Raw genomic sequence first — 14,331 nt, forward strand, 5'->3', positions numbered from 1 at the left:
TCGTGACGGAGGGACGCTGGGCGCGCTGAAACGCGCATGCGTCAGAGCAACGCAGCGCGGCGCACGCCTGCGAGTATATATGGCAGGACAGGCGCCTGGCGTGGCAACGCCAGCGTGACGCGACGAAATGAACACCGGAAATGTATTGGCGTCTTGACTGTGGCATGTAGTCATGTTCTCACATGACACGCATCTCATGATTATTAATTTCGCACCAGCCACTTATCTTCGTCATCCATTGGCGTCACGTAATACCAAATTTGGCATATGTGAAAATCGCGAAACGGCCGAGAGCGTATCATGAGTGTGGCATGTAGTCATGTTGTTACATAGCACGCATGTCGTGATTATCATGTTTGCATGTGTCATTTACCTATATCATCCGTTCGCGTCACGTAATGCCGAGTTTGGTACATGTGAAGCTAGCGAGATGGTCGCGAGCGCATCATGAGCGTAGCATGTAGTCATATTGTTATATGACACGCATCTCATGTTTATCATGTTTGCACCAGTACCATACCTTTGTCATTCATTCACGTACCGTAATACCAAATTTGACATAAGTGAAGCTAGCGAAACAGCCGCCAGCGCATCATGAGCGTGGCAAGTAGTCATGTTGATACATGACACGCATCTCATGATTATCATGTTTGCACCAGTGACATACCTTCGTCATCCGTTCACGTACCGTAATACCAAATTTGGTATATGTGACACAAGCGAAACGGCCGCGAGCGCATCATGAGCGTGGCATGTAGTCACGTTGTTACATGACACGCACGCCATGATTTTGATTGATTGATATGTGGGGTTTAACGTCCCAAAACCACCATATGATTATGAGAGACGCCGTAGTGAAGGGCTCCGGAAATTTCGACCACCTGGGGTTCTTTAACGTGCACCCAAATCTGAGTACACGGGCCTACAACATTTCCGCCTCCATCGGAAATGCAGCCGCCGCAGCCGGGATACGAACCCGCGACGTGCGGGTCAGCAGCCGAGTACCTTAGCCACTAGACCACCGCGGCGGGGCGCCATGATTTTCATGTTAGCGTCTGTCGCTTGTGTTCGCCATGCAATCATGTCACACGGTACCCGCTTTGCAACATTCCATGTGAACGAAACCACCGCAAAAGCTGCAGGGCCATGAAATGTAAATCATGACATCCATGACTCATGTGATGCTTTTCATGTTATGACTGGTCAAATATGTTCGTAATAGAGTCATTTCATGCCATACCAAGTGTAGCACTGATACCATTATCGAAACGTCAACGAGAGCTAAGAGTCGTAAGCGCCTAGATAGATAGATAGATAGATAGATAGATAGATAGATAGATAATAGATAGATAGATAGATAGATAGATAGATAGATAGATAGATAGATAGATAGATAGATAGATAGACGCTCAAATTCACCGATGGATGGATGGAAAAACTTTATTTCGTCAGAAAGCAACTGAGGATATTCCGTGTTAGATGGCCATCAACCTAAGGTTGGCGGCGACCTGTGTGGCCCACTCCACGACCCTTAACTGGACGACTGGGTCTGAGCTGGTCAACACGGCCTCCCAGTGCTCAAGAGAGGGATCACGCATAATATCCACCGGCGGCGGCACTATGCTACATTTCCAAAGTAGTTTTCTAAGAAATGCGTCGCATTTAAAATGACAGCATTTCCACGGAGTGAATGATGGAGAGTGGAGCGAAGCTGGGTCCGCACGCCGCTACCGCGCCGCTTCGGCCTCCCGTTCTCGCATAAGCTGGGATCTTGTCGGCGCCGCCGCGCAGCTTCACGGCACGCTTGTGGCTCGCGCGCTCGGTACATCGGGGTTCCGTCTTCGAGCGCGAGCCACCACCGCCTTGCGCATATCATACGTTTTATCGGCAAACCGGGAATCATCCGCTGGCCGCGTCCATCCGTCGTCTGTATGTCTGCTTGACGCACGGACTGACGGGTGCACAGACACAGGCGGACGGACGCATGGACGAACGCAAGGACGGGCGCACGGATGGGCGCATGAATGAACGTAGCGCCTGCACGCGTGGACGGACGTATGCACGAATGGACGGACGCATGGATAGATGCACGGTCGGATGGATGGATGGACGTCACGGAAGAAGGAAAGGTAGGAGAGGCCCTGACGTCACTTGTTGTGAAGCCGCGATGAAGCCGGAAGTCGGTCTTATTGACTGGGCAAATCCTCCTCTCTTGTTTACACACGAATGTAAAGGAGAAGGCACGACTCTCTCCCCGGCTCGGAAAGCACGTGAGCTGCGCAGCGCGTGTGTCGTGGTGATCCGAAACTAATGGAACGGGGTTCAACACTCTGGGCCAGCGCGCCACCTTCGGCGAAATCATTTCGTCCGAGTATTAACGGTGAGTAACAGCTCACCGACAACGAAGCAAGTACAAGAGAACGCGCGCTAGATGCACCGACAACGGCGTGTGTTTTCACGTCATTAATTCAGCAACTGTACAGACAACACCATCGGTCGTGCGCCTCCTATGGTTGCATTCTGCCACGCGGTCGACGCAGCGTCCGGCCACTGTGTCCGTGTTCCGGGTGGAACTCACCGGCGTCAGCATTCTGCGACCGTGGTGACTTTGAGCACGGTGAAAGTGGCACTTGCAACGCAGTTGCTGTTACGTTGAGATTACATGCAATGCTCGGGGAGAGTATACGAAGCAGAACAGAAAAGATGTTTTATACGCACATGCAAGTTCTTACTGTACACACGAAACACGAAACTACGTATGTGCACATGGTCCTCATTGCGTCTTGCCGGGCTCAACAGCGTCGTCCGTTGTCACAAGGAGCACTGGGGATAAGGAGGGATTAAAGGGATAGGGATAGATATGAGGACACCCGCATACAGAAGTAAAGAGAAGATAGAGAAAGATGGGGACATGGTCGAAGGGGTCCGAGGACGGAGCACCACTCAGCGAGAGCTTCTCGGCGTCAGGAGATGGAGTGCGAGCTGGTCGGCCAGGGCTGCACTGTCGTCGGAGATCGCGGAGGCACAACCGGTCGGCACGGCATCAGCGAGCGAGTCAACGTTGTACACCCATTTCCGTGATGTATACCTCGGCACACGGATCTGTGCGAAGCGATGTGCTTGCATTAAACAAAAGCTCGAACCAACCAGCAGCAAGCATCGTAACCGCGTTACCTGTTGGTACAGCTAGAGAACCTTTAAACAATCTACACAAAGTTAGCACTATCCTTTCTTATGGTCATGAGGATCGGCTGCACGCTTTTCGCCGAGTAGAAACGAAATATGGGAAGAAAAGAAAGCAGTCCCACAGATGTCTGCATCAGAGTGCAACACCTACGCAGTAGATCACGAGGGATATGAAAAGGAGGGATTAAAAGTGGTGGAAAAAGAAGTAGAGTTTGAGAGAAAAGTATAACTTGGGAAGACGGTTAGAGAAGTCTTTGGACGGGGTCCTGGGGGCTCCGATCAGCGAGCGCTCGTCACAGGGAACACCGCAGAAAAGACAAGCGACAACCACGAAATTCCCCGAGCGTCGCTCGTGTAGAAACGCCGAAAGGCCCGGAACGCGCCCCATGCGATGCGCGCACGCCGCACAGGCGAGGAGGATGCCCGGGCAGCGTCCGACGCCGACGCGGCGCCCAGGCGCTCCGGCGCCGGTACGCCTCCTCCGCTCCTCTGGCGCCTTGCATAGGCGTCCAGCGGTTTCAACGACGCACCGGAGCGCCTTTCGTTGGATAACTTTGCCAGAAAGAGACAGACCGCTAGTGCGCGGTTCGCATCGGCGCAGTTTCAGCGGCTCAGCGGTGTTAGCCAGCAGAAACACGTACATCGCGCTTCATTTGTGCGCGTTGCGCGGAGTTGTAGTTTGCACGCTGCATGCGACCTGAAGTATGGACCCTCAGGCTGTGGATGCTTGCCGGCACACATAACGTCATCTCGGTGCGGTGTTCGCGCTGCAGCATTGATCCTACCTGGCGGAAGCTGCATGTGACTGACGTTTTGCAGCCTACTTGTTTCCCTGCCTTGGGTGGACTTCGGCGGACCTGCGGAGAGGACATTGTGAATATGAATAGCGAGACCCTGCAACCTGCCTATATTTACGCCACGTAGGTGGAGTGCAATCTATTTATTTCTTTTTTCTAGTGAGTGTGTCGTCCACCCTCGAGGGATCAACATTTGGTCGCACAAACTTTTGGCGAAAGCGTTGGTGCAACTCTGCAGACATCGGCGCCAGGAGGCTGTCACGATCGCGACTTCCGCACCCTCGTAGAGCTCAAAGCCACCGCTGTTTTCATATCAATGGCTGTCAGTCTTCACCGAACATTCTGATTATTCGTTCTCAGTGGCGAGTTGATTTCCGGAGCGTGCGCAGCAATAGGACAGTGTTCAGCTGCAAGTGACGGCCGCCTTCGTGTGATCTGCACGATGAGTCTCTTCACCGACGGGCCGCGCGTACGTCGAGCCGTGACCAAACGTGATGGGGACTGGAAGGCGGTCACCACGCCTTATTGTTTGACACCTGACGGCGATCCTGAATGCTTCTACATTTCTTACCGGATCAAAATTCTTATGAGCCTGGACGCGGTTTACTATGCTGACCGTGGTCTGCGCTCGGAGGTGGACCGTCTGCTACGTTTGCCGCTGCTGAAAGGGTGGCCATCGGGATCGTTTTTTCGAGGTAATGATTGACATATGCTCTGTCTCTCTCTCCCTCTCCACGTTTAGGATAATTTAGAGTACTTTTGTGAATACATTGTAAGGACATTGTTAATAAATGCGTTCTCACATTTATCAAAGTATTTAGTGCATTTAGCCCTTCTGACGTGGCCTTGACCTGAAAATAAGACGCGCGCAGTGGGCCCTTTTCGCGATTCGTTATCGGACAAAATGCCAATGGACGATCTGTATATGACATAGCCGTTTCTCTTAATTTCATTGCGTTGTTTACAACCTGTTTCATGTAACTCAATTCGCGTTGTTGCGGGTGCACCCCCGTATGACCTGTATGTTTCGGACTCTGCGTGTGTATTCGTAGTGATTTTCAAATTACTAAATCTTTCTGGTGGTGAATCAGATGGGGGATTTTCGGACAGCCGCCTCCGAGGCAGCCTATTTTATCTCGTTTTTACGTCTACATAACAAACAAGAAAAGAAAAAAACTATGCGTGGCATTAATTAGCCAACGAAACTTCTGAAAATCGTTGTCTCCCAGCTGTCGTAATGATGGCCTACGAATTCGAGGATGTTCGGGCGAATGGATGCGTTATCCTGCGCCTCGCGTCTCTACAATATATAGTGGCCACTACGTGTCCTGCTCGTGGAACGGCTTGTTTCGCTGCTGCTCAATAAGAACAGAATTTGTTTGGCACAAAGAATACAGAAAAATGAAAAAAAAATAAAGGACGTGAGGAAAGAAGCTGATTAAACGCCAAATCTCTGCTGTTGCTGCTGGTGATGTTGGATTAACGCTGAGCCCTTTGTGGGGTGCCGGCAGCTTTAGACAACTTACGAAGCCTGGTGCGATTGTATACGCTTCTACCAGGGGCACAGGTCGACATTTTTATTTTTTGGGGGGAGGGGCTTCTGAAATGGGACCAAGTAGGCAGATGAGTTCGAATGTCATCTTATGTACACCTTGGCCAAAACAATTTCCTGGGAAGGGGGGGGGGGGGGGTCATGGGCAGAGCCGGGATGCGCTGGTTCGGTTAAAGAGGTGCTGGAAGCCTTTGACATAAGGAAAAAAAAATTTGATTTCTGCGTCAGCATACCTTAGGTTTTGTTGCACAATATTGAATACCAATGTTGAATCTAGGTGTTTCGTAGTTGGCTTTGTTGCGAAGTGCACGTATTTTTGTTTTAATTGTGTTTTTTGTTCACACGCTCACCGTGCTTTGAACGGTACGCCAGGTTTGCATTTTCTTGTTTTCCTACAAACTCATTACATCAGGATTTATTCGGTTTTGCTATTTCTCAGGTACCATAATTGTGATATGAGTTAGACGCCTCGTCTGTTCTTTCCTGCACGCGCGGTGAAATCGTTATACGCATGTCCTACAAGAGCATTCAAAATACGAATGCTTCATGAAAATAAAGTAGTTGTGAGTTCGCGTTCTTTCTGTCTACTTTTGGTTCTATTTTTAACCTTACGCCACTTGGCGTCTTTCAAGTATGCACGGGGCCTGATGTGCAGCCCCCTGGATACACCGCTGCAGCTTCTATCCCATAACATTATATCTGTTTATGTGACTCCGCGGATACATTTATTGCCGAAGCTTCGATTTATTATTATTATTATTATTATTATTATTATTATTATTATTATTATTTTGCCGACGCATTTTCAAGCACTGGTTCACGTGGTAGGATACTCGACTGCCTCGGGGGTTGTCTGGGCTTGTTTCTGGCTCGCATTCTTAATTTTATTATCGGAGTCCGTCGAGATTTATTCCTTACGGACAACGCAGCCGACGCCGACATCGCACTTTCTGTCACACGGGCTTTCGAACGCTATCGATATGTTTCGAAGGGCAGTCAGGCAAATCCCGAGTGTGGCATCCTCGCCTGCGATGCATTCTTCCCTAAAGCATCTTTCTGAACACTGAATGTAAATTGTGTAAATATTTACCATACTAAGGGTACCTCATGGATACAAGTGAGGCGATGGGGACACCAAACCTGGAACCGGTATTGGTTTACCTTGTCGGAACTCGATGACGTCTCAGCGTTTCGGGAGTGCGAATTGACGGTCCGCTAGCGTGGACAGCCAATTGTTTGCGCGAACCTAATTTACCACTAGGTACCTGGCGGCAGCAATTCTCTGCGTCCCAAAGAAGTTGCAGATGATCAACTATTTCATCAAGGCTGGGGCGGATTAAGATGCGCCCAGGGGCCTTCGTGGGGGTATACCTTTCGAGATGAGTTCCCAGAAACAACCGAGTGCCGTGCTGGTGCACTCCTCTACCCATCGGAAAAAATCGGTGGTGTTCCGGTCGGCACTAAGAATTAAACCGCGTATTTCCCGCATCGGAAGCGGACGCTCTAACCATGTTGCCACCGCTGCGATTATAGAGTGTGACCTTCGTTTTAGGTCTGGTGGTCCCATGCCGCCAATTTCCCCTTGTCACAGGATGGATGACTTCCTAAGCGACTATAACTTCGTTCTGCTGAGCACCAGGCCGGAAGTGCGTTTTTACCTATTTAACTAGTAGGTAGCTGTTGTTTCTTTCTTGACCGCGGCAAAATGAAGCCCGACCTCGTGCGTCATTTTGCCAGACAGTCTTGTCATATCGCACACGCATTCCTACGGGATATACAACTCCATCTAGAATTTCAACTCCCCCATGGAGTATGACCTATGCACGTGTTGAACTCACGGTTCCAGGCATAGGGTCAAAAGCCCGGCTCTCGTCTCCAGCGCTAAAGCAGCTTTCTATTCTCTTGTTATATGAGAAGTACTGTGAGCATACTCATCTATATACTGACGCTTCAACTAAAGTGGATGGGTCTGCAAGGTCGGTGATCTTTCCTGCAACAGCGACAACGGTGAAGTTTCGGTTATCCCACCAGACATCATCGACAGCTGCTGAACTTGCTGCACTACGTAGCGCAATTCAAGTCAATAAACACCAAGAAGCCAAGAAATGGAGCGTGTTCACGGACTCTAAGGCAGCACTACAGTGTTTGATAGTCGCCTTACGCCGGGTACTTCATGAACAACTAGTGCTGGAAATTAGAGAGCTGCTTCACCACCTCTTCGATGAAGGACACAGAATAACGTTTCAGTGGCTTCCAAGTCACTGCGGCATATTGGGCAACGAACATGCCGATGCAGCTGCTCGATCAGCACACGAAGATGGTGAAGAATCTATACCATTTTCAAGGACTGATGCTGCAATAACGATCCGAAAAATCGCTAATGCAGAATTAAAATCCCTGTGTAACGCCGAGTGCTTACGGCACACGCGACTGCGTAGACTGGACACGTCTCGTTGACTCGGACCTCCGTCTGGACTCTCTCGACTCGAGACAACGGTGCTTTGGCGACTATGGCTTGGTGTCGCCTTCCCCAAAGCTTTCGCCTTCCGAATCGGCATGGAAGACAGTGCTGCTTGCGGTCATTGCGGTAGCGATGAAACTATAGAGCACGTTCTCTGTCACTGCCCTCGTTACAGCGTGCAAAGACGGCAACTAGCTGCTGCGTTAGCTCGCCTTGACGACAGACCTTTGTCTGAACAATTAGTGCTGGAAAGGCGACATGATTTGTGTGCTCGCAGAAAATCAGTGAATGCCTTACTGAACTTTTTGCGTGGCAGCGGCCTATTGTATAAACTGTAGCACCCCAGCCCCCCCCCCCCACCCTTTTTTTTTGCGCGCGTCTCTTTCCCTCTTCGCTCTCTTTCCCATCTTTCTTCCCCATTCCCCTTCCCCTAGCTCAGGGTAGCAAACCGGATGCTCCATTTTCTTGTTAACCTCCCTGCCTTTCCCTCAATTTATTCTCTCTCTCTTTACCGCGTAGTCGCGCGCTTTGTTAACATGTGTTCAAATGCGTCTTATAAGTCTCACATATTTAGGCTGATGCGATCGATATTCATATACTGGGTCCAGGATCGAGCCCGAGCGAACAGCCCTCGGTGCGGTCATGGATTCCGTCATGGCCGCCGTCTAAGATGGCATCGGGCTCGAGTTTGCGGCCATCTTCGCAGAAGCCTTTCGACGGCTGTGCCTTCTGCCGCACCAACGGAGAGCGCCGCCCTTTCTACATGAGTCATGCCCTGCGTGAGGACAGCGGCCCTCGGTTCGTGTCATTTCTTTCGCTTTGTCATTCGCTGACCGTTAGTTGAACACAGTTGTCTGCATCGATGTTTACAAAATCATTAACGGTGTTCGCATCAGGTTGTTCACGCCTCGAAGGACGCGGCCTCCCAAGATCCCTGCTGACCGCGCAGCGTGACCACGACCTCCTCTCGTGAGCATAACATATCACCGGATCGGTTCCCCTCTTCTGGGCGTAATGAAGTTTCAATCAATCAATCAATCGATCAATCAGTGCCGGGGCATCTACTTTTAATATCGTCGACGACACTGAGCTGTGCTGTCTTGACTCATCTACAAATCCCCTACCAGTAATGGAAAGTTTTCACAGTGACTTTTCGCGTCAGGGACGTCATTACACGAGTCGACCGACTGACAGGTGGAGCGGAGGAAACATTTTTTCCGCCGAATCGGGAGCCGACCGGGGATGTTGCCGGGGTCGCCACGAGATCCGTAACAAATAAATCAGAATTGCGTCGCGTTTCTTTCAATGTTCAGCCTATGTCGCTTACCTTTTTAACCTGTGTAGCATGTTGAGGACCGTCGTATTCAGGCCGCAGCATCTCTTGTGGTCGCCGTAGATTGGTTTATAGAACGCGCTTTATTCTTCCGAAGGATGCTCGATCCGGATCGGTCACGATGATTCTAGTGCTTTCATACGTTCCGCGTACGAACGACCATAGCATTTGCCTCATTGTTCTGTCTCGGAAGGGCCGCAACGATGGCAGTGGCTTTGCGATGAACACGTTTTGCTATCGGCCACAAAAAAGATAACCGCTGTGACTTCTTATCGCTGTCATGAACCGAGATTGTGGTTATAAGAGGGAAAAGAAAGATGAGCCCCCGTAACTGTCTGCATCAGCGTGCGATGACACCTCAACAGTAGCTCTCAAGGGATGGGGGTGAGGAAAGATGAAAAGTGTAGGATTAAAGGTACAGAGAGAGAGAGAGAGAGAGAGAGAGAGACGCGCTAGGACAGTGAGCGACGACATCAGAGAGACAGGAAGATGGAAACATGGTCACAGGAGTCCGAGGACGGGGCACCACTTGCGAGAGCTCTTGTCGACGACAGGAGATGGCGTAGGGCTAATCCAGTCGGCCAGAGCTGCGCTGACGTCGTCGTCGGGGACCGGCGGCAGGAGGTGGCGTAGGACCAACCCAGTCGGCCAGAGCTGCGCTGTCGTCGGAGGTCGCGAGGGCACAACCGGTTGGCACGGAATCCAGCGAGTGAGTCCGTCATGAACCGGTGCGAGAGAAGCGTGTCGTTCGTACGCGGAACGTTAGGGAGCACGATAATCATCGTGCGCACTGACGCGTGAGTGGGTTTGTCACGTGGTATTTTTTTGTATTTCGCGGGCATTTGTAATTAGCAGCAAAACCCCAATACGTAACAGATATAAAGTACAAATTATCTATTTGAATGTTTACAAACCGATCTACAACTTTCTCATTGAAGTTCTTTATCCATCCTCGTTCCTTCTGAAGTTAATTAAATAAATCTAGTTAAACAATAGTTGATAATACATAAAATAGCCTAACTCCAGGCAACAGTAAGCAACATGCATTTGGTCGCGTCGTAAATACGTGTACCGGCATATTTTTAAACTATGGCTAAAATTACGTGGGACACCCTGTATACGTTATTGTTAGGCGCCGAGGTCTTGGTCCAACAAGAAGAGCTGCTGCAGCGCAGCCACACTAACATTTACGGAGTTTGAGTGGATGCTTGGGAGAATCGGCGCGACAAAGTAAAAGTCAAAATAGTGCCGAAGACTGAGTAAAAAAAAAGGGAAACACTCAGGACAAGCTTTATTTTCGTGTGACCTGCAACCCAATTGGGGACTGCGTCGTGGGGCACGCGACGGACAAGTACTGCAAGTTAAAAAGCGAAGGAATGGCTTTGCGAAGGGTTTTTTTTTTGTGGAGTAGGGGTCTCAAACACGTGACCCGCCGATGTTTCGTAAATGGCCCGGGCATGACAGTCCAGTTTTTTTTTGTGTGATTCAGCGGCTAGCTGTTTGTAACATTCCTAAATAATGGGTAGGTAGGTAGGTGACTCTTTCTTGTTGTCCGACAAGACGCAAGTTAGTGCGCAGTGGACGACTCCTACGTCGGGACCGCCAGGCCAAGCCTGTCATCCGCCCAGCGGGCCTGCAGGTCCGTGGACGGCCCAGAGTTGGTCGGACTGGAGAGAGCAACAGAGGGCCGCCTCCCGCCTGGCCGTAGCAGTATCGGGCTTAGAGCCTTACACTCCCAGAAATAGTGCTTGCATTATTTTCTCACCTATCGTGATTAATAACGGTTTGGTCGGGTAAGCTACACACTTGACAGGTTTTAAGCATTTTTTTCCCGAAGGCACCCCGCTCCATCCGATCACCTTGTTTAGAAACATAACCGTGGGGCAAAAACTTTAGTACATATTCAGTCCAGATGTTTCTCGAATCGTGACGTCCAATCCCCTTCATAAATCATCCATATGTCACATATATAAAATACCTTGATTGATTGATATGTGGGGTTTAACGTCCCAAAACCACTATATGATTATGAGAGACGCTGTAGTGGAGGGCTCCGGAAATTTAGACCACCTGGGGTTCTTTAATATATAAAATACCTTTCAAATGAAACCGTTAGCTGACATTTTGTTCAAATTAAAGCCACACCTCTCACCCCCTCCACCTCCGTGTCCCAACTTTTGACTCTCCAGGCCCCTTGCGGGATTATATTTCGGTACGGTGACCTGGTAGCTGGCACGAGTAGGAGACTCCTGGTTTGGAGAGCGACCTAATAAGTGTGAACGGTGACGTAATAGTCCCTCTTAGTTTATTCCTCCACGTCGATGGCGGTCAGCTTATCGCGTTAAAACGCGGAACTCGTTGCGTTAATTATTACGTGCTCAATGACTGTGCAGGTTCAAGGGTCGCGTCACCTGTCCCGTGCTGCGCTCCTACCAGTGTCCCCAGTGCGGATGTCCCGGAGGAGACGAAGCCCACACGCTGCGTTACTGTCCTCTGAACGAGGAAATCGCCCCGTCCGTGTACAAGACACCGCGCAAGTCGAACGGACAGCTTCGCAGGAGTCCTCGCGCAGCTGAAGGATCACGATGCTTGGACTGCCAAGGCACGCCGTCGCCGCGCGTCGCCGGTCGTTGGGCCGAGCCAAGGAAACCATCGAAGTCGCGAGTGTGCCCTGTGGGTCCGCCATTGTGGCAAAGCTTTTGGAGAAGGAAGGTCGCGGGACCACGCTTCGCCGTTAAGTTTCAACGCTGGTGAGAGTTCAGTCAGTCAATCTGAAAGGGGAACGTTGTTACATGTTCTGAACATTTTGAACATGAATAGTTAAACTAATAGCCCTAAATAGGCTTGTGCCTGGTTCAATGCGGAAAAAAAAAAACTTGTTAGCATGCAGTTTTGTTCAAACTCTTGCTTGTCGACGTGGTTATTCGTGAGATGCAGTGAGTCAGTCTTGTTTGATCTCTCTTTTCAGGGACATAGCACAGATAAAGGTGCAGTGGCGCATGTTTAAGCTGGCCTGAGGATGATAATGCTTGTTTGCGGAAGCACTGACCGTCGCACAGTGCTCTTCTTATCAAGCATAGCGTGCAGATCATTGTGCGACACGCTTGATAAGTTATTCCGTGAAGCGTGTAGATCTATCTGGCTCACTAGCGCTGGTTTCAGAACTAATACTAGCAATACAATGAGCGTTGTCGCTCGCAATTGCCTTGATAAAGCAATCCTCGTTAGGCGCGGGTGTTGCTTAATAATGCACATTGCAGCTTCTGTTGCTACTTTCGCCTTTTTTTTTTGACGTTCTATACCTTCAGGCGTGACTGCGAGAACTTGAAATAATTGGTATAGTGTTGCCCGATGTCTTCCTGAAGATCGACGTAATCAGCCGTACGAACTACGACGTTTTAATGCCACCATGTTCTTACTGGTATGTGTTCGGTTAGTGATTGCATTTACATATCCCAGGTTCGATCACACCGGTTGATCTACGACTACAGTGCTCAATCCCGTGAAAGGAGTGATAGCATTTTCTTTTGACGCGATGTTATATACAACACCATTCAAAGAATGTGTCGATAAGATGGCGCTTTGCTACGTGCAAACTTTTTTTGGTTCTTTTTCGGCCATCTGAAAGAAACTAATGCCGTTGTTTCTTGATAACAGAAATGCTTTCTATTCTTTAGTGAAACATTTGGTGCTTCTCGGGCGATACTTGTCCAAAATATTCAATGAAGTGACAAGAATTCACGCAAGTTGCGTCTGAGGTTTGTTTTGTAAAGTTAACGCCAAATAAACTGTGCAACTCGGTCATCGCTGTTTCGTGTGATTTTCATTTTTTTTATCGCTTAGGCTGGCGGGAAAGCAATAAAAAAAAAGAAAGGTAAGTCATCCAGACAAACATTCGGTTTACAACGCTGCCCTGAGCGTAAAAAAAAAAAAAACGTTTGTGGGGTTTAACGTCCCAAAACCACCATATGATTATAAGAGATGCCGTAGTGGAGGGCTGCGGAAATATCGACCACCTGGGGTTCTTTAACGTGCACCCAAATCTGAGCACACGGGCCTACAACATTTCCACCTCCATCGGAAATGCAGCCGCCGTAGCCGGGATTCAAACCCGCGACCTGCTGGTCAGCAGCCGAATACCTTAGCCACTAGACCACCGCGGCAGGGCGTAAGAAAAAAAAAGGTGTGAAAAAAGTTCAGCGAGGTAAAGCTAATGCCCCAATGTGTCCGGCGCTGTCCATAGCCACCGATTGCCACTGTAGGAGAAATCTGGGCCTATTGACAAATAAACCTCATGCCTTCTCCTCTGCCGTCAAACTCTCATTGATTTATCTTATATGCCGTGAGAGATTGAGATATAGTGCAGTTAATGTTATATAAGTGAACGTAGGTTGATATATCACCAGGTGTTAAGGTATGGCAAGTTGTGTGGATTTGTGTTAATGGGAGCAACGGTCTCGTAAAGCCTTATAATTTATTCCTATTTCCGTTTATCAAACCATCTAATCCTTTGTCGTCCCAGTAAGTGCTGTAAAATGTCGCGATGACGCAGGGCTTGCTTTCATTACCTTTGCTTGCAACGCGCAGTTTAAGTAGTAGAAAAAACTAAGTTTAGTATTGTCGTCTATGTTCCTTGGCGTGGCCAGGAAAGGGAGGAGGCATTCGTTTCTTCTTCCCCAATTTTCGATAATGATTGATTGATATGTGGGGTTTAATGTGCCAAAACCACCATATGATTATGAGAGATACCGTAGTGGAGGGCTCCCGAATTTTCGACCACCTGGTGTTCTTAACGTGCGCTGACATCGCACAGTGCACGCGCCTCTACCATTTGACCTCTATCGAACTTTCTGCAAAAAAAAAAAAAAAGATTGGTTCCAAATCTGCATGCTACACCGCAAATGTCATCGAAAGACGATAGTCTTGCGTTGGGGGAGACTGAACAAAACTTTGATGTTCTGCGCAAAAAAATGGGTGAATGGTATTCTGCAGGCGCTGCGTT

At 49.3% G+C, this 14,331-nt stretch overlaps 1 protein-coding gene across 1 annotated transcript; it reads left to right on the forward strand.

Annotated features, from left to right (window-relative positions):
• The first annotated feature begins 8,608 nt into the window (after window positions 1–8,608).
• Window positions 8,609–13,174, forward strand: LOC119172601 (RNA-binding protein nanos). Its single transcript, XM_075891807.1, has 2 exons — window positions 8,609–8,794; window positions 11,723–13,174. Exons 1-2 carry the CDS (start codon window positions 8,667–8,669, stop codon window positions 12,081–12,083), a joined length of 489 nt encoding a protein of 162 aa, XP_075747922.1. The 5' UTR covers window positions 8,609–8,666; the 3' UTR covers window positions 12,084–13,174.
• Window positions 13,175–14,331: the final 1,157 nt, after the last annotated feature.

This window comes from Rhipicephalus microplus, chromosome 4, assembly GCF_043290135.1.
Source record: "Rhipicephalus microplus isolate Deutch F79 chromosome 4, USDA_Rmic, whole genome shotgun sequence".
In the NCBI taxonomy this organism is placed as follows: Eukaryota; Metazoa; Arthropoda; class Arachnida; order Ixodida; family Ixodidae; genus Rhipicephalus; species Rhipicephalus microplus.